Here is an 18,391-nt window from a genome sequence, read left to right as displayed (position 1 = left end):
ATTGACCTTTGACTAGCAGAAGTCAAGTACGAGCTCATCACCTATCCACATTATGGATCATTCACCTATTTTCCTCAGTGCGTCTGAACTAATTTACATTTTGAAAGTGCACATTGCCGCAGAACAAACTCTTTGGGAAAGTGTCTAGAGTTTACAATTGATTGCTACGTTAAACGAGCACTGAAAAATTCTAGCTCAATTTTTATTTATTTATTTTTAAGTACTAGGTTTACATATCTCTCATTGATACACACAAAACATTTTCTTAGAATTTTAGGTATCTAAGTACTTCTGACCGGCAATTTGGATTGCTTCTGCTAGAAGAACTGAGACCTTAAACTAAGTATCAGGGATTTTAGGCTGTGAGTTAAGGTGTAAGATTTCTCTGTTCTTTCATTTGTCAGAATTCTTGCCATTTCCATTTTTAGGACACGTCAGTAGACACTCAGTATCCTGTCATATTCAGTCATTTTCCATTTATCTTTAATATTCTGTCGAAAATCAAACTACTGTATGCAGATTCACTGTTAAAAATTCAGGTATGTATGCCTATTTCTTTGTCTTCATTAACACTTCATTCATTTATCGGTTGATAAATGCCTTCTTAAGTATACAATATTTTGGGGGTTGATAACATTGAAAACAATGGTTATAACATTCATGGAGCTTAGACTACCAAAGGTGGCAAGAAAGACTGTTGTAATTTGAATTGGCCTGGCTTTGAGGCACATTAGGGCCTCAGCAGTGGAAGAGAGAGTAGCATGGACAGCTCCCCTACCTTGTGGGGCTATTGACTTGAGGTTGGGCCCTGTATACAGGTCTTCTGTACAGCACCAAAAGAGGCATAGTAGACTTGGGCTTGGCCGGGATTAGCAAACCCATATTTAGGGAGCCCAGTCTAATTAAAAAACAGAACAGTGGGAATAGAGGGGACAGAGGACTCTTGAAATGCGGACACACATAGATGGCTGGTAGTCTGATGGTACCATGAACAAGGTTTGTAAAAAGTGTCCTCTTTTCAGTGAACTGTCATCGGGTGAGTTGGTTCTATTTGTCAACATATCCAAAAAGCGATTTTTTAAAAAAATTTTTTTTTAAAGATTCTATTTATTTATTTGACAGAGAGAGATCACAAGTAGATAGAGAGGCAGGCAGAGAGAGAGGGGGGGGGAAGCAGGCTCCCTGCTGAGCAGAGAGCCCAATGTGGAACTCGATCCCAGGACCCCGAGATCATGACCTGAGCCGAAGGCAGCGGCTTAACCCACTGAGCCACCCAGGCGCCCCAAAAAGCGATTTTGAACTTAAAACTGAACCATTGAAAATGCCTCCGGAAATGAAAGCGCCCAAGAGTGTCAGTTCTTGTTACTGCTTTTTATATATGCATCTGGATATGTATATGTGCGAATCATTTTCTCTCTTTTTTTTTTTTTTAAAGATTTTATTTATTTTGACAGACAGAGGTCACAAGTAGGCAGAGAGGCAGGAAGAGAAAGGAGGAAGCAGGCTCCCTGTTGAGCAGAGAGCCCGATTGTGCGAATCATTTTCAAATATAACATTGGATACTTTTACATAATGCAGTTAATAAAACAAAATGGGAAGTTGATTTATAAATATGACCATTGATGAAATATTTAACAGGAAAAATGAAAGGAAAAAAGATACAAGAACTTTATTTTCCTTCAACTCTTACAACTCCTCTCTTGATTTTTAGCAGGCCTCCTGTGATCATTTTATGGACCTAGTATTTGATTGTTCATTGTGCTGAGAGCCTTAGACTTGAATTGCCTTTTGGTCAGGTAGACAGTCTGTGTGTGTGTGCGCACGCATATCTTTCTCTTTCTGTCTCATATATAACTTTTTAGATTATCAGTGCCCTAAAATCTCTCATTGGGTTTTTCTCCGAGCATAGGATATCTTTAGAGAGGTCTCATTCCTGAAGTTTCCTCCAGCATGCTTTCTTTCTGAACTTCAGTGTTTGCTAATCATTCTCTTAACCTAATGATGGCAGTTAGCTTTGGTAGCTGAAGTATTAATAATTGTTGCCAGATAAAGTGGACCAGTGGAGGCCACACCTGGTCACTTTCCTGCTTAACGCTGGTTGGCTCCACAAGATTTTTCATCCTCTAGGTGTTTCTTTGGCTCACAGAGGGTGAATGCTGAATGTATGGCTTCTCTCCAGTGGCTTATGTAAATAAGGCTCTGTTCATGGATGTTCGTGACAAGCACTCATAATAAATTAAACGAAATTCCCACATAGAGCAAATGGTGAAATGAGTGAAACATTTCTGTTTTCCTAGGAGAAGAAATTTAGAGCATGTATGCGGTTGGCTGGAATTGTGGAACAAGGAGGGTCCGAATTAGCTTTGCTGCCCACTTTGAATCTAACAGTCAGAAGGAGTCACTTGATTGAAGATGTTTTGAGTCACCTAAATCAGTTTGAGAATGAAGATCTGAGGAGAGAGTTAATGGTAAAGTATAATTCTCAATATTTTTGCTGCTGAGAGAAGGAAAACAAAAGGATGGACAGTGAGTCTTGCAGAGAAGAAAGAATCTCCCTTTACCGTGGAGTGTTTCCCCGATTCCCCATGTAGCTATGAATTGCTGGGAATAGCTGCGGGCACTCAGTTGCCCTCGGGCTGAGGAGCAGCGGTTAAAAGGGTTGTCCTCCCCCAGCCTTGGCAGCTAAAAAGTCCAGAACTACCCCTAAGAGGTCCAGTCCCTCCTGAGGCCTGACCCAGCCTAGCTAGTCACCCCCTGGGGAGGGGTCCAGTGAGATGAGATAGACACGAGATTTAAAGATTTGTTTTTGCTCTCATACATGTACCCGAATTGCTTTGTGGAAAAGAGAACTTCCTCTTTATTAACTGTAGTTTCTTGAGGGTATTATTATAGAAAGCCCTATGTTCTGAACATAAATGATCTCTGGTTTAGTTATTCTATAACTTGTCTTACTAGCAGATATTGGACACAGGATAATTACAATATCTAGTAAATCTGGTGAACATTTTCCTTGTGCCAAGAACACTGTGGATGCTTCACAAATATTTATGTAATCCTTTCAGTGACACTGCATGGAAGGTTCTGTTTTTCCTTTGTTTTGCTGATGTGGAAACTGAGGTACAGAATGATTAGGTGACTTACCCAAGGGCAATCCAGCTGAGAAGTATCAGAGCCAGGATTTGGGCCCAACTGTTAGGCTCCAGACTTTCCACTTAATCATGACAAAGATTTGCCTGATGACATTTATTAGAATGTTTTGATGGACCTTAGTTTATCACTTATCCTACTCAGATTAAAGAATGACTTGACTCAAGTTCCAGACACTGTTTTTTTTTTCATCTTTTAACTATTTTTTTTCCATTTTATTTATTTTTTCAGCGTAACAGTATTCATTGTTTCTGCACAACACCCAGTGCTCCATGCAAAACGTGCCCTCCCCATTACCCACCACCTGTTCCCCCAACCTCCCACCCCTGACCCTTCAAAACCCTCAGGTTGTTTTTCAGAGTCCATAGTCTCTTATGGTTCGCCTCCCCTTCCAATTTTTTTTTTTTTAATAAACATATAATGTATTTTTATCCCCAGGGGTACAGGTCTGTGAATCGCCAGGTTTACACACTTCACAACACTCATGATAGCACATACCCTCCCCAATGTCTATAGCCCCCTCCCCCTCTCCCAATCCCACCTCCCCCCAGCAACCCCTAGTTTGTTTTGTGAGATTAAGAGTCATTTATGGTTTGTCTCCCTCCCAATCGCATCTTGTTTCATTTATTCTTCTCCTATCCCCCTAACCCCCCATGTTGCTTCTCCATGTCCTCATATCAGGGAGATCATATGATAGTTGTCTTTCTCCGATTGACTTATTTCACTAAGCATGATACGCTCTAGTTCCATCCACGTCGTCGCAAATGGCAAGATTTCATTTCTTTTGATGGCTGCATAGTATTCCATTGTGTATATATACCACATCTTCTTTATGCATTCATCTGTTGATGGACATCTAGGTTCTTTCCATAGTTTGGCTATTGTAGACATTGCTGCTATAAACATTCGGGTACACGTGCCCCTTCGGATCACTATGTTTGTATCTTTAGGGTAAATACCCAGTAGTGCAATTGCTGGGTCATAGGGTAGTTCTATTTTCAACATTTTGAGGAACCTCCATGCTGTTTTCCAGAGTGGTTGCACCAGCTTGCATTCCCACCAACAGTGGAGGAGGGTTCCCCTTTCTCCACATCCTCGCCAACATCTGTCATTTCCTGACTTGTTAATTTTAGCCATTCTGACTGGTGTGAGGTGATATCTCATTGTGGTTTTGATTTGTATTTCCCTGATGCCGAGTGACGTGGAGCACTTTTTCATGTGTCTGTTGGCCATCTGGATGTCTTCTTTGCAGAAATGTCTGTTCATGTCCTCTGCCCATTTCTTGATTGGATTGTTTGTTCTTTGGGTGTTGAGTTTGCTACGTTCCTTATAGATTTTGGATACTAGCCCTTTGTCTGATATGTCGTTTGCAAATATCTTCTCCCATTCTGTCAGTTGTCTTTTGGTTTTGTTAACTGTTTCCTTTGCTGTGCAAAAGCTTTTGATCTTGATGAAATCCCAATAGTTCATTTTTGCCCTTGCTTCCCTTGCCTTTGCCGTTGTTCCTAGGAAGATGTTGCTACGGCTGAGGTCGAAGAGGTTGTTGCCTGCATTCTCCTCAAGGATTTTGATGGATTCCTTTCTCACATTGAGGTCCTTCATCCATTTGGAGTCTCTTTTCGTGTGTGGTGTAAGGAAGTGGTCCAATTTCATTTTTCTGCATGTGGCTGTCCAATTTTCCCAGCACCATTTATTGAAGAGGCTGTCTTTTTTCCATTGGACATTCTTTCCTGCTTTGTCGAAGATTAGTTGACCATAGAGTTGAGGGTCTATTTCTGGGCTCTCTATTCTGTTCCACTGATCTATGTGTCTGTTTTTGTGCCAGTACCATGCTGTCTTGATGATGACAGCTTTGTAATAGAGCTTGAAGTCCGGAATTGTGATGCCACCAACTTTGGCTTTCTTTTTCAATATTCCTTTGGCTATTCGAGGTCTTTTCTGGTCCCATATAAATTTTAGGATTATTTGTTCCATTTCTTTGAAAAAAATGGATGGTATTTTGATAGGGATTGCATTAAATGTGTAGATTGCTTTAGGTAGCATGGACATTTTCACAATATTTATTCTTCCAATCCAGGAGCATGGAACATTTTTCCATTTCTTTGTGTCTTCCTCAATTTCTTTCATGAGTACTTTATAATTTTCTGTGTATAGATTCTTAGCCTCTTTGGTTAGGTTTATTCCTAGGTATCTTATAGTTTTGGGTATAATCGTAAATGGGATTGACGCCTTAATTTCTCTTTCTTCTGTCTTGTTGTTGGTGTACAGAAATGCAACTGATTTCTGTGCATTGATTTTATATCCTGACACTTTACTGAATTCCTGTACAAGTTCTAGCAGTTTTGGAGTGGAGTCTTTTGGGTTTTCCACATATAGTATCATATCATCTGCGAAGAGTGATAGTTTGACTTCTTCCTTGCCAATTTGGATGCCTTTAATTTCTTTTTGTTGTCTGATTGCTGAGGCTAGGACTTCTAGTACTATGTTGAATAGCAGTGGTGATAATGGACATCCCGGCCGTGTTCCTGACCTTAGCGGAAAAGCTTTCAGTTTTTCTCCATTGAGAATGATATTTGCGGTGGGTTTTTCATAGATGGCTTTGATAATATTGAGGTATGTGCCCTCTATCCCTACACTTTGAAGACTTTTGATCAGGAAGGGATGCTGTACTTTGTCAAATGCTTTTTCAGCATCTATTGAGAGTATCATATGGTTCTTGTTCTTTCTTTTATTAATGTGTTGTATCACATTGATTGATTTGCGGATGTTGAACCAACCCTGCAGCCCTGGAATAAATCCCACTTGATCGTGGTGAATAATCCTTTTAATGTACTGTTGAATCCTATTGGCTAGTATTTTGGTGAGAATTTTTGCGTCTGTGTTCATCAAGGATATTGGTCTGTAGTTCTCTTTTTTGGTGGGATCCTTGTCTGGTTTTGGGATCAAGGTGATGCTGGCCTCATAAAATGAGTTTGGGAGTTTTCCTTCCATTTCTATTTTTTGGAACAGTTTCAGGAGAATAGGAATTAATTCTTCTTTAAATGTTTGGTAGAATTCCCCTGGGAAACCGTCTGGCCCTGGGCTTTTGTTTGTTTGGAGATTTTTGATGACTGTTTCAATCTCCTTACTGGTTATGGGCCTGTTCAGGTTTTCTATTTCTTCCTGGTTCAGTTGTGGTAGTTTATATGTCTCTAGGAATGCATCCATTTCTTCCAGATTGTCAAATTTGTTGGCGTAGAGTTGCTCATAGTATGTTGTTATAATTGTCTGTATTTCTTTGGTGTTAGTTGTGATCTCTCCTCTTTCATTCATGATTTTACTGATTTGGGTCCTTTCTCTTTTCTTTTTGATGAGTCTGGCCAGGGGTTTATCAATCTTATTGATTCTTTCAAAGAACCAGCTCCTAGTTTCATTGATTTTTTTCTATTGTTTTTTTGGTTTCTATTTCATTGATTTCTGCTCTGATCTTTATGATTCAAGACACTGTTTTAAAAGTAAGTTGCACTGGGGTTTGCTGTTAGAGGTAGCATTGCCACATATTTTTGCACATAGGTAGTTTTTAAAAAATCTAACAAACTCATTATGTGAATCATAACCTGTGATGGCAAGCCATCCCACTGAGTTATTTTAGTTCCACTTTTATAGTTCATTCATCCCTTTTAAACATTTAGGTAACATTTGATGAGCAGCCACCATTTTCCAGACTGTGAGAGGCGTTTTGCATATGTTTTTCTGTTTAATCTTTCTGATAATCTCATGAGAAAACAGGCTCTGTGAGATGAAGAACCTTGCCTATAGGAAGGGACAGAGTAAGGATTTGACAACTTAGATTTTATTTATTTTTTTTAGAGAGACGGGACAAAGGGGAAGGGAAAGGGAGAGACTCCAAGCAGACTGTGCACTGAGGAGGGAGCCCAGCACAGGGCTTGATCCCAGGACCCTGAGATCATGACCTGAGCTGAAACCAAGAGTTGAACACTTAACTGACTGAGCTACCCAGGTGCCCCAATACCTCATCTTCTAAAGATTTTGAATAATTTACTGAGGTTTGAAACTTGTATCTCTAGAAAATAGAAAAGGCATCCATCCATTTAAAGCAGTCAGAGGAGCTTTTGGGGAAGTGCCATGAAACATCCTGAAGGAAACGTTGAGCAGGCCTTTGAACAGGAGCGTGGTAGAGTGGAGAGGAAGGTTAAATGGCTGCAGGTGGTAGGTGAAGTTTAAAGAGAAATCCAGCATCCAGGGAAAGCGGAAGAGTGGAACTAGCCCAGAACTGCAAGAATTTCTGATATTAAAGCAGCAGGAGAAAGAAGAGAGAAATAAAACACCTAGTTAATGTTTCATAAGAGAAAGTAAGGGAGAAAACAGTGTGAAGAAAGAAGAGGGGATCGGAAGTGTAAAATGAGTTCATGAAATCGGAGAGGAGACGTGGGAACGGTCCTTGGAATTCAGGGGTTCACAGGTTCTTGGTCCTCTTGAAGAGAGCACTTAAGTAGGGAAATAGCCTTGGAAGTTGGTGTACCTGATTCTTCAGAATTTGGTGACCTAGAGTAGAAGCCTGTATTACCTGTATGAGACAGTGGTGTTGAGATTTTCTTCTTTCAAGAGTAAGGGAGACCTCAACACATTTGTACACGGAAGTGAGGGATTCTCAGAAGGAAGGGCAGGAATGAGTGAGTATTTAAAGGAGCAAAGATGGGTTATGGTAGAATCATCCTAGGAAGGGATTGGTGTCCCTGGGTGCCTTCTCAAGGAGTAAACAATGAAGCCAGTAGGTAACTTGTGTGTGCTCTGGTTTTTCAGCCTTTGAAAATCCAACTGTTATTTATTTCTTTATGTTTATTTTCATTTAACTTAACATTCCTTATTATATAATAATGATGCCAATTGAGGTCAGCTTAGTAGCTGAAGACATCAGGTTCTGAGACTTGACAGATACAGGATTAAATCTAGGCTGCACCCCTTAGCTGTGTGTGACCTTGGGAAGTTAATATTTAAGTGTTTTTTTTTTAAAAGATTTTATTCATTTGACAGGCAGAGATCACAAGTAGGCAGAGAGGCAGACAGAGAGAGAGGAAGGGAAGCAGGCTCCCTGCTGAGCAGAGAGCCCGACGCAGGGCTCCATCCCAGGACCCTGGGATCATGACCTGAGCCAAAGGCAGAGGCTTTAACCCACAGGTGCCCCAGTATTTAAATTCTTGAAGCTCATCACCTCATAGAATTATTGTGAAGATTAAACGAGTAAGATGCTTAGTGCTTTCCAAATACTTGGGTCCATAAATAATGTTCACTCTTATGATTATTAAGTGAGTCTTAATACATAGCAATACAGAGCCCTGGAAGTGATAGATTATTTGCTGTGTTTCTTCAGGTTTCATTTAGTGGAGAAATTGGACATGACTCTGGAGGAGTCAAGGTAGAGTTTTTCCACTGTCTGTTTGAGGAGATGACCCGGCCAGAATATGGGATGTTCATGTATCCCGAGGAGGCTTCCTACATGTGGTTTCCTGTCAGGGTAAGTCCTCTCCTTTTTGCTTACAGTTATCAACACAGAAAAGGTATGTCATACACCATTGGAAATTAGGTTGTCTAGACAGTTTCATTTTAGAAGAGGAGTTATTGATACATATAATTACGGAAATAGCCTTCAGTTTTAATAAGGTGATTATTTTCTTTAAAATGGAGCCCCCTTTCCCTGTGTTTCCAGTTCTGCCCACACAGGAGAATTTAAGCAGTGTATGTTTTTGACCATTTATAGAATGTTTGGATAAAAAGGAACCATACCTTGCCCAGGTGCCCATTTTTTTGTTTAGTTCTATTTTTCCCTGTCAATTTGAAAATTTCTTTTCAAATATTCATTTGAAAGCATGAAAAAAAAGTGAAAACTTTAGTTTATGAGGGTTTGCTGAGCCTAATGTGGTTCTATTAGAGTCCCTGTGGCAGAGATTTAACTTGACTTTTAATGACTGCACACAAACCCTAAATATTCTTATTGTAAGCTTTACCTTTTTTAAAAAGATTTTGTTTATTGGAGAGAGTGTGTGAGCCAGTGGGGGGAGGGGCAGAGGGTGAGGAAGACAGAAAATGTCAAGTAGACTTCCCACTGAGAGTGGAACCTGACGAGAGGCTCCATCTCAGGACCCTGAGATCATGACCTGAGCAAAATCAAGAGTCAGAGGCTTAACTGACTGAGCCACCCAGAGGCCCCGCAACCTTTTTGATTTTAATTTGCTGTTTGACTTTGTGAAAGGAAGAAAAGGTTTAGCTAATATGAATATTCCATTTTACTTGTAAAAATTAAAAGACATTAAATTTTTTTTCTCTTTTCAGCCTAAATTTGAGAAGAAGAGATATTTCTTCTTTGGGGTTCTTTGTGGACTTTCCCTATTCAATTTCAATGTTGCCAACATCCCTTTCCCACTGGCCCTGTTTAAGAAACTTTTGAACCAAACACCATCATTGGAAGACTTAAAAGAACTGAGTCCTGTTTTGGGAAAGTAAGTAACATAGTTCTTTTTCTAGAACTCTACATAATACGTATTTAGATATAGGTATACCTTGTTTCATTACCTTGTGCTTCACAGATAGTAGTGTTTTTTACAGAGGTGCCTGGGTGGCTCAGTGGGTTAAGCCTCTGCCTTCAGTTCAGGCTCTCTGCTCAATGGGGGACCTGCTTTCCCTTCCCCCTCTGCCTGCTTCTCTGCCTACTTGTGATCTTTTTCTCCCTGTCAAATAAAAAAGTAGTTTTTTTAATAGATCAAAGGTTTGTGGCAACCCTGTGTTAAGCAAGCCATTTTTCCAATAGCATTTGCTCACTTAGGGTCTCTCTGTTACATTTATGGTAATTGTCACAGTATTCCAAATGTTTCCATGACTGTTCTGTTTGTTATGGCGATCTGTGATCAGTGATTACAACTTGCTGAGAGCTCAGAGGATGGTGAGCATTAAAAGCATTTTATTTTTATTATTTTTTTTTTATTATGGTAGTCACCATACAGTACATCATTAGTTTTTTTTTTTTTTAAAGATTTTATTTATTTATTTGACAGAGAGATCACAAGTAGACAGAGAGGCAGGCAGAGAGAGAGGAGGAAGCAGGCTCACTGCCGAGCAGAGAGCCCGATGCGGGACTGGATCCCAGAACCCTGAGATCATGACCTGGGCCGTAGGCAGCGGCTTAACCCACTGAGCCACCCAGGCGCCCCATCATTAGTTTTTGATGCAGTATTCCAAGATTCATTGTTTAAGTATAACACCCAGTGCTCCATGCAGTATGTACCCTCCTTAATATCTACCACCAGGCTTATCCCCCCACCCCAAAACCCTCAGTCTGTTTCTCAGAGTCCACAGTCTCATGGTTCGTATCCCCCTTCAATTTCCCCCCCTTCATTTTTCCTTTCCTTCTCCTAATGTCCTCCGTGCTATTCCTTATGTTCCACAAGTAAGTGAAACTATTTGATGATTGAACATTAAAGTATTTTTAAATTAATGTATGCACATTTTTAAGACATAATGCTGTTACACAGTTACTATAGTATAGTGTGAACATAACTTTTTTTTTTTTAAGATTTTATTTATTTATTTGACAGACAGAGATCACAGGTAGGCAGAGAGGCAGCCAGAGAGAGAGGAAGGGAAGCAGGCTCCCTGCTGAGCAGAGAGCCTGATGGCGAGGCTCGATCCCAGGACCCTGGAATCATGACCTGAGCCGAAGGCAGAGGCTTTAGCTCACTGAGCCACCCAGGCGCCCCTGAACATAACTTTTAAATGCACTGGAAAACCAAATAATTCTTTAGACTTGTGTCTGCTTGGATAATTGCTTTATTGCAGTGTCTGGAATCAGACCTGCAGTAACTCCAAGGTATGCCTGTAAATAAACACACCTCCCCACCCAAAAGCATTTTCATGTTCAGCAGCAACATTCTAGGTACCTTAGGTCAAGTATTATTTGGGGAAGAACTGTTAGATAATAATTTAACTTTTCAAATTAAGAGAAGTTGATTTCCCCTATGATTGGCCCTTAATGCTTATATTAATCTTTGAACCTTGTGTAGAAACGTCATGGGCAGAGCACAAGTTATACCCTGGTGCGAATTTGCAAGTGACGTTTGTTTTAAATCTTGTTTCTTATCCTCACCTTTAAAGTGAAAACTTACTTCTAAGTTAAAAAGCCAAGCCACCACCTCACAAAAAATACTGGTAATAGAAAGGGGTGATATTCCTGCTGTATAAGTGTTCCTCAACATCCATAAGAAAAATGGACAAATATAAAGGAAATTAACCCATAAAGGAGTAACAGAATGGCTTTAGCACCCCAGTGCTCATGTAATGCAGATGAAAATCAGAGGCCAATCTGCTGCCCATTTACAGTGGTTGGAAATGCTGATGCTATATGGTGTTTGTCAGGGTTTGGGAAAAGGTTTGCTCTGATTTCAGGGGTTGGTAGTGGACTTACGAGTTGGTGATTCCTTTTCAGAGAACAGTGTGGTAGTACTTACCTGAATCAAAAATGTATTTGCCACTTTAGTCTAGCGGTTTTGTCTCTAGACATTTAATTTCAGAAATAATACAATCATGCAAGGCTGTTTCCATACTAATGTATATTGCATTACATCGTTCATAATCTGTGGAATACCTATGTGTTCTTTAATAAGGGAATTATTTATTTTTGGTATATTTATGCAATGAAATCCTATGTAGATTTTTTAAAAGAATGAGAATGGTAGTATAATCTTTTTTTTTTTTTTTTAACTGAGCAGGCCAGTGGGGGATAGTGGGGGAGAGGGAGAATCTCAAGCAAGCTCCTGCAGGGCTTAGTCTCTAACCCTGAGATCATGACCTAAGCTAAAATGAAGAGTCAGATGCCTAACAGACTGAGCCATCTAGGTGCCCTGATCCTATTATTATTATCGCCACTTCACAGGTGAGGAAACAAACACAGACAGTTTGGGTAACTTGTCTGAGACCCCATAGTGACAGAACCATGAATTGAACACAGTTTGGCTCCAGCGTCCAACTATTAATCATTATTACTAATTATACTAATAAGATAAGGAAAAACATCAAAAGCACAAGATTTGGCAAGGAGGAGATAAATTTATTGTTTTTTACTAAAACAATGAAAGTGACCTAAATAATGCTATGCCTAAGAATACTTAATACACATCAACTTAATAAATGTAAAGATCATTAAATCTGTATCAGTGTTCCTCATGTTTTTAGGTTTTCAGAATCTTTAGAAAGCTGTATGAATTGAGGACAGTACAGTGTGGGTGCAGGTTTTCAGTGGAAGAAAAGTGAGAGTTTAGACACTGATCCAGGCGCCTGTGGAACTTGCTGGAGGTAGTATACTGGATTAATGGGAATAGGACTGTCAGTTAATGCATGTGGGAAAAAATGATTGTTGATGCCTTATGGCGTATGCAGAAATCAGGTTCATGTGGATGAAGGGCTTAAATAGTAAAGCAAAAATGTTGAAAGTATGGACAAATATCTTCCTTGCTTTTGCAGTTTGTTTTTTTTTTAAAGATTTTATTTATTTATTTGACAGACAGAGATCACAAGTAGGCAGAGAGGCAGGCAGAGAGAGAGAGAGGAGGAAGCAGGCTCCATGCTGAGTGGAGAGCCCGATGCGGGGCTCAATTCCAGGACCCTGAGATCATGACCTGAGCCAAAGGCAGAGGTTTTAACCCACTGAGCCACACAGGCGCCCCAGGACTTAAAAAATATAAATGAAGTACCATAGGACAACAGAGGGTGGAGATATAAAAACAGTAGCCCCTCTCCATGTTGGTGTAACCTGTATTCTCACAAATGTCTTGAAACAGTTAAGGTAGTTGATTGTCACATCTGTCTTAAGCTTGATGATATTGGGACAGTAGATACAGAGAAGGTGCTTTGACCTTCTCATTCCTCGAATTTCCTAAGTGATATCTGACATTTAAAAGGAGATTATTGTTCTGTAGGTACAGTTCAAAACCTTAAATAAAGGTAACTCTGGCTGATTTGAATGAGTTTCAGTATCAGAAACATTATCAGTCCTTTTCTGTAGAAACCTATAATCACTGAGTACAGGGAAGGTAGGATAAAGGGAAGAGAGCTTGCAGAATTGCAAACAGTCATGAACTTCACACCCGTCGATGAGGTCTGGCTATCAGTACACACAGAAATGGGCATTGTTAACTAGTGACCGGACCTCCCACCTTCAGAATAGTCCTGCGTTTGACATTTATTTAGATGATGTGTCCAGTGATCAAAGTTACTGACTTTTAAAAAATAAAATTATTTATTCTTTAGGAGTTTGCAAACGCTTCTGGATGATGAAGGCAATGACTTTGGAGAAGTATTTTGTATCTTTTTTAATGTGAGTAATGATAATAACCAGATTAAAGATCAGTTTTAATCATATTAATCCTTTACATGTTTAAATTCTAGACATATACTGTTTAATAAAAGGACAAACTTCTGAATTAATGCAAAAGGTTTTTTTTTCTTCACTTTTTATGAGCTGGGCCTATCAGTTAGATTTTTCTATGTAACAACACCTAAACATAGTGGCTTAAACACAATTCATTGAGTTTCTGGCCTGAATCAACTTGCCTGGGCTGAATGGTTTACACCTGCTTTGCTCATATACCCGGTTGTTGGCTGGGTTATGGAATGTGGGCTGAAACAGCTTTTCTGTTCTAGGGGGTCTCTTGTGCTCCAGTAGGCTTGTCTTTATAGAACTGTCATAGGATTACAAAGAGTGGGAAGACATGGCAAGCCTCAACATACAAGCTTCTTTTTAAGCTTTTACTTACAGCAGATCCTATTGACCAGAGTAGCTCACATGGCCACAGTCATATGCAAGGCTGAAGAACCGAAGTCCTCCTCTTGATGGGGGGTGGGGGAGGGCGGGGGTGCTGGGGGTAGCCGCACAGCTATTGCAAAGTGTGCAGGGGCTTGAATACCAGGCTGGGAAGAAGTTGTGACCGTTTTCTACAAATTTACCATACTATGTCTAACTATATAAAGTGACTACTGAAATGTGGCATTTGCCCAGTTTTTTCCGTATGATAAATCAAGTTTTGTAAAAATTAATTTTTCATTCTGCATGATAAGATAGTAACTTTTTACATGCACCTTCCTTGTTTGTATGACAAAAATGCAAACTTTTATAGGATCTTGAGAAAAAAAGGTATGCTTTAAGGTGTTTTTGTTGATAATTGCTTCGGATTGTTTTGGAGACACTATCTGAGTTTTATTTGTGGTTACAGGTGCATTGGGACAAAAATGATACAGATTTAATTCCTAATGGAAGTTGCGTCATTGTTGACCAGACTAACAAGTACGTACAGAGAAGTGAAATATTTGTTTTGTTTATACACTGTTTATTTCACTGAGCTCTAAAAATGTATTAGAGTTCTTACCAATTATTTTTTAATAAGACAGCGAGGTGCTGTATATTGTGTGTGTCTCCTGGAGTTTATATTCTGGTAGGGAAGAAAATAGCTTTTGCAGAGAAGCTTCCCTTATCTAGGTTTATACCACTAACTTCTGTCTCTGTCTCCTTGCCTGTTGCACTTTTTCTTTTCATATCACCCATTACATAACTTTAGGATTGCTGCTTGCCTATATTTCCCCCACTGCAGTGAGCTGTGTGACAGCAAGGACTAGTCATGTTCATCATGGTGCATCTTCTAGTACCTAGAAGAGTCCGCTGGTCTGTGGCAGGCACTTAGTATTTATAATGTTACTACACAGTACTGTGATGTCTTGAGTTCTCAGCCCCTTACAGGATTCTGTTTTAAAGCCACAGTGTGGGATGAGAGAACATTCCACCAATAGTTGGAGTGGCAGAGAGATACCACCAGATGCGCATTCTGGTGTAAGCCAGCTATTTTTCTTCCATGTTTTCATCTTTATTTTTAAAAAAGAACTTCGAAGTCTGACATACAGAAAAGTATACAAATAAGTATACAGATCAAGAAATAGAACATTTCCAGCTCTGTAGTATATTTTATGAATATTCTAATTCACCTGTATTATCACTGATAGACACACTGAGGTTCTCTGCCTCTTCACAACTACTTTTAGCCTAGTCACTTTCCCTGAATCAACAAATGGCTCAGAGGGAAAAACTGCAAGTAAATTGCTGGGCTCACTTTGCAGGGCTTCCCATCTCTCTTAGTAGTTCAGAGGCCTCTTGCTTCTTAGGTTTGGAAGCCTAGAGCTAGATGTGTTTTCGTATATTCTCTGGCTTTTTCTAGTTCTTCTTGTTGGGTATTTGGGGTATGCTATCCCATCATAGCTAGATGTAGAAATCCCTTCTGTATTTGTGCTTAACCACAAATACTAATATTAACTACTGTCATACATTCAGTATGGGAGACCATAAAATAAAATGGGAAATTTCTCCCATCTCCCAAGCCTGTTTCCAAGAGCACTATTAACAGGTCAGGTTTTATACTTCCACACTTTCTCTATTCTAATCTGTGTCCTTTCTTTTAACTGTATGACAAAAACTTCTTTTCTTTATGAAACTGTCCTAAGAATCCACCCTGAGAGCTGTATGATGATTAAGTTAGATAATATATGAAAAATAGCCAGGTGCGTATGGGAAGCACTGAATTGTTAGGTGTTTTAATTCTCATTTTATTTTTGGCTTTCTGCCCACCTTCCCTGCCCCCTGCCAGTTTCCTTCAGGGTACTGCAGTAAGCCGAAATATTTTTTTGTTTCATTAAAGGAGAGACTATGTTTCTAAGTACATCAATTACATCTTCAACATCTCTGTGAAGGCACTTTATGAAGAATTCCAAAGAGGATTTTACAAAGTGTGTGACAAGGATATTATTGAATTTTTCCATCCGGAAGAACTAAAGGATGTGATCATTGGAAATACAGATTATGACTGGGAAACCTTTGAGAAGGTATATCGTAAAGGCCTTGAAGTTTGAATTTGAATTTCTTGTTTATTATTTCCTGAATCTGGTTTTTGGGTGTATTTTTTTCTAGAATGCACATTATGAAGAGGGATATGATAATTCACATCCCACCATAGTGATGTTTTGGAAGGCTTTACACAAATTGACTTTGGAGGAAAAGAAAAAGTTCCTTGGTAGGTATTCTATCAGGAGTGATCTAGAATCTTAGGTCTTTCTTATGGGATACCTAAACCTTGTTTGTTGTAGACACCATTCACCATAAATCCTTGTGTAAGAGCCACTCCATGTCCAGTTGGATGTTCTCTCTGCCAGGCTGTGTGAACATAAAAAAATGTTAATATAGGTCATCTTTCTTGTGATTTTAGCTCTGCCTCTTGCTTTCAGATGTCCCCTCAGTTCTCCATCCAAGTTAGATATTTAGTCTGCTCTCTGTATTTGTGACTCCCATTATTCAGGCCTTAACGGGATTAGCCATATTTTACAACGTCATTGCCTCCAGCCCTTTGTACTTCCCATACCACATTTTGATCTCTGTTTCATGCTTACTTGGTTGTTTACCTGCAACTTTGCTTAATGACTTTCTCATATTCCAAAATTTCCATACTTTTTTTTTTTAAAAGATTTTATTTATTTATTTGACAGAGAGCAATCACAAGTAGATAGAGAGGCAGGCAGAGAGAGAGAGAGAGAGGGAAGCAGGCTCCCTGCTGAGCAGAGAGCCCGATGCGGGACTCGATCCCAGGACCCCGAGATCATGACCCGAGCCGAAGGCAGCGGCTTAACCCACTGAGCCACCCAGGCGCCCTCCATACTTATTTTTGAGAAACACTTACCTTCTTGTTCTTTTTTTTGTGGATAACATATATGTTGGAAGATAATCAGGCTTCTCCAGAAGCCCAGCCTGACTTTCCAATCTGTGCTTTACAGGAAATCATTATTTGAGCCAAAGCGTTCCATCATCTCTACATTCTGGAACTCACCTTACGCCCTCCCACCTCCAGGCTTTCACTGAAGCTCCTTGTCCTGCCTCGAACCCTCACCCACCTCCTTGTTGCCATCTAAACCTTCCCCTTCTTAAAGATCCAGCTTAATTCTGAGCTCTCCAAAGTCTCCCTGGTCATCCCAGCCTGATTGTTTTCTCCCTGCGCTGAACCACACTCAGCATTTTCACTCGGGAAGCACTTAATTCCATGGCGCCTCACCCTTTTGTGTTTCCCTCGCTATTTCTCTTTTTCTTTACAAGAATATAATATTTCCAAGTGGACTGTAAGCTGCTTGAGGGACAGTGTGTCAGTGCCCGATGCAGGCTGAGGTGGGACTCTGCTCGTGGTCCCTCTGTAAATGTTTTGAATGAGCACATTTTTTTCCCTCTGTAAGTCTTGGTCTCTGGGAAGCAGATCACTCAGTTTTATTCTTCTTCTCAGTGTTTCTTACAGGAACTGACAGAATTCAAGTAAAAGGCTTAAAGAACATGAAAATAACATTTTGCTGTCCTGAAAATGTGAATGAAAAAGATCCCATAAGAGCACAGACGTGTATTAGTGTCCTCTACCTTCCCAAATATTCTACAATGGAAAGGGTGGAAGAAGCACTTCAAGTAGCCATCAACAACAGCAGAGGATTTGGCTGACCCGGCCTCACGTTCTTTACCCCTTTATGGAAATATTTTCAAAAATAAAATTAAGAACTCAAGAATTAATGTGAAAGTCCCACTATTCATTGTGTCCACCTGCTCTTTCAGAACTGTGTTTTTGCATATGAGGTGTTTTGATAATGTTCTAGATTAGGCTGTTAGAACAAGGTGACCCCAAAACATAGTGCATAAAAGACCGAATTTTTTTTTTTTCTCTCATAAGTGTCTTGGCTGAGGTGGTGCTTCTCCTACTCCCACTGCTCTAATAGAAGTCAAATGACTTTATCGGTGAAAATGTCCACGTAAATTGCCCATTTCTGTCTTAAATCTTCTACATGGCGTTTGAAACTGTTGACTTCTTTCTCCTCAGAACTGTTGTGAACTGGTAGACTGTGGCTTTTTCTTGGTTTCTTTCCCATTTGCTTTGCTTGTATTTCTTACACTCCCCTGACCTCCCGTGCTAGTGTAGTCCTCTGTTCTCTCTGCACACACTCCCATCAACTCCATGGTTTCTGCTCCGTCTTCATGGGATGGTGCCCAGATCTCTCTGTCACCTACAGGAACTGGTCGATTCCAGCTCCAGCCATTTTTTTGTCTAGTAGTCTGTATGTCTCTCCCTGTGTGATCCTTGGCTCATTAATTGCAGCAGTCTAAGAAAATGATTTTGTTTCCTGTAGTCCACGG

General features: G+C 39.9%; 1 protein-coding gene across 1 annotated transcript in view; it reads left to right on the top strand.

The window, feature by feature from the left end:
- HERC5 (HECT and RLD domain containing E3 ubiquitin protein ligase 5) overlaps window positions 1-17,859 on the top strand; it is a 45,023-nt gene extending 27,164 nt beyond the window's left edge. The window contains exons 15-23 of the mRNA XM_045998051.1: window positions 429-539; window positions 2,298-2,468; window positions 8,519-8,662; window positions 9,478-9,644; window positions 13,444-13,510; window positions 14,406-14,476; window positions 15,876-16,059; window positions 16,145-16,247; window positions 17,499-17,859. Coding sequence (XP_045854007.1) covers window positions 429-539; window positions 2,298-2,468; window positions 8,519-8,662; window positions 9,478-9,644; window positions 13,444-13,510; window positions 14,406-14,476; window positions 15,876-16,059; window positions 16,145-16,247; window positions 17,499-17,704 — 1,224 coding nt within the window. The 3' untranslated portion in view covers window positions 17,705-17,859. The remainder of the gene's footprint in view (window positions 1-428; window positions 540-2,297; window positions 2,469-8,518; window positions 8,663-9,477; window positions 9,645-13,443; window positions 13,511-14,405; window positions 14,477-15,875; window positions 16,060-16,144; window positions 16,248-17,498) is intronic.
- Window positions 17,860-18,391: the final 532 nt, after the last annotated feature.

This window comes from Meles meles, chromosome 2 (assembly GCF_922984935.1).
Source record: "Meles meles chromosome 2, mMelMel3.1 paternal haplotype, whole genome shotgun sequence".
Classification (NCBI taxonomy): domain Eukaryota; kingdom Metazoa; phylum Chordata; class Mammalia; order Carnivora; family Mustelidae; genus Meles; species Meles meles.
Note: the sequence above shows the minus strand (reverse complement) of the source record. Positions and strands in the feature narration are given on the sequence as shown.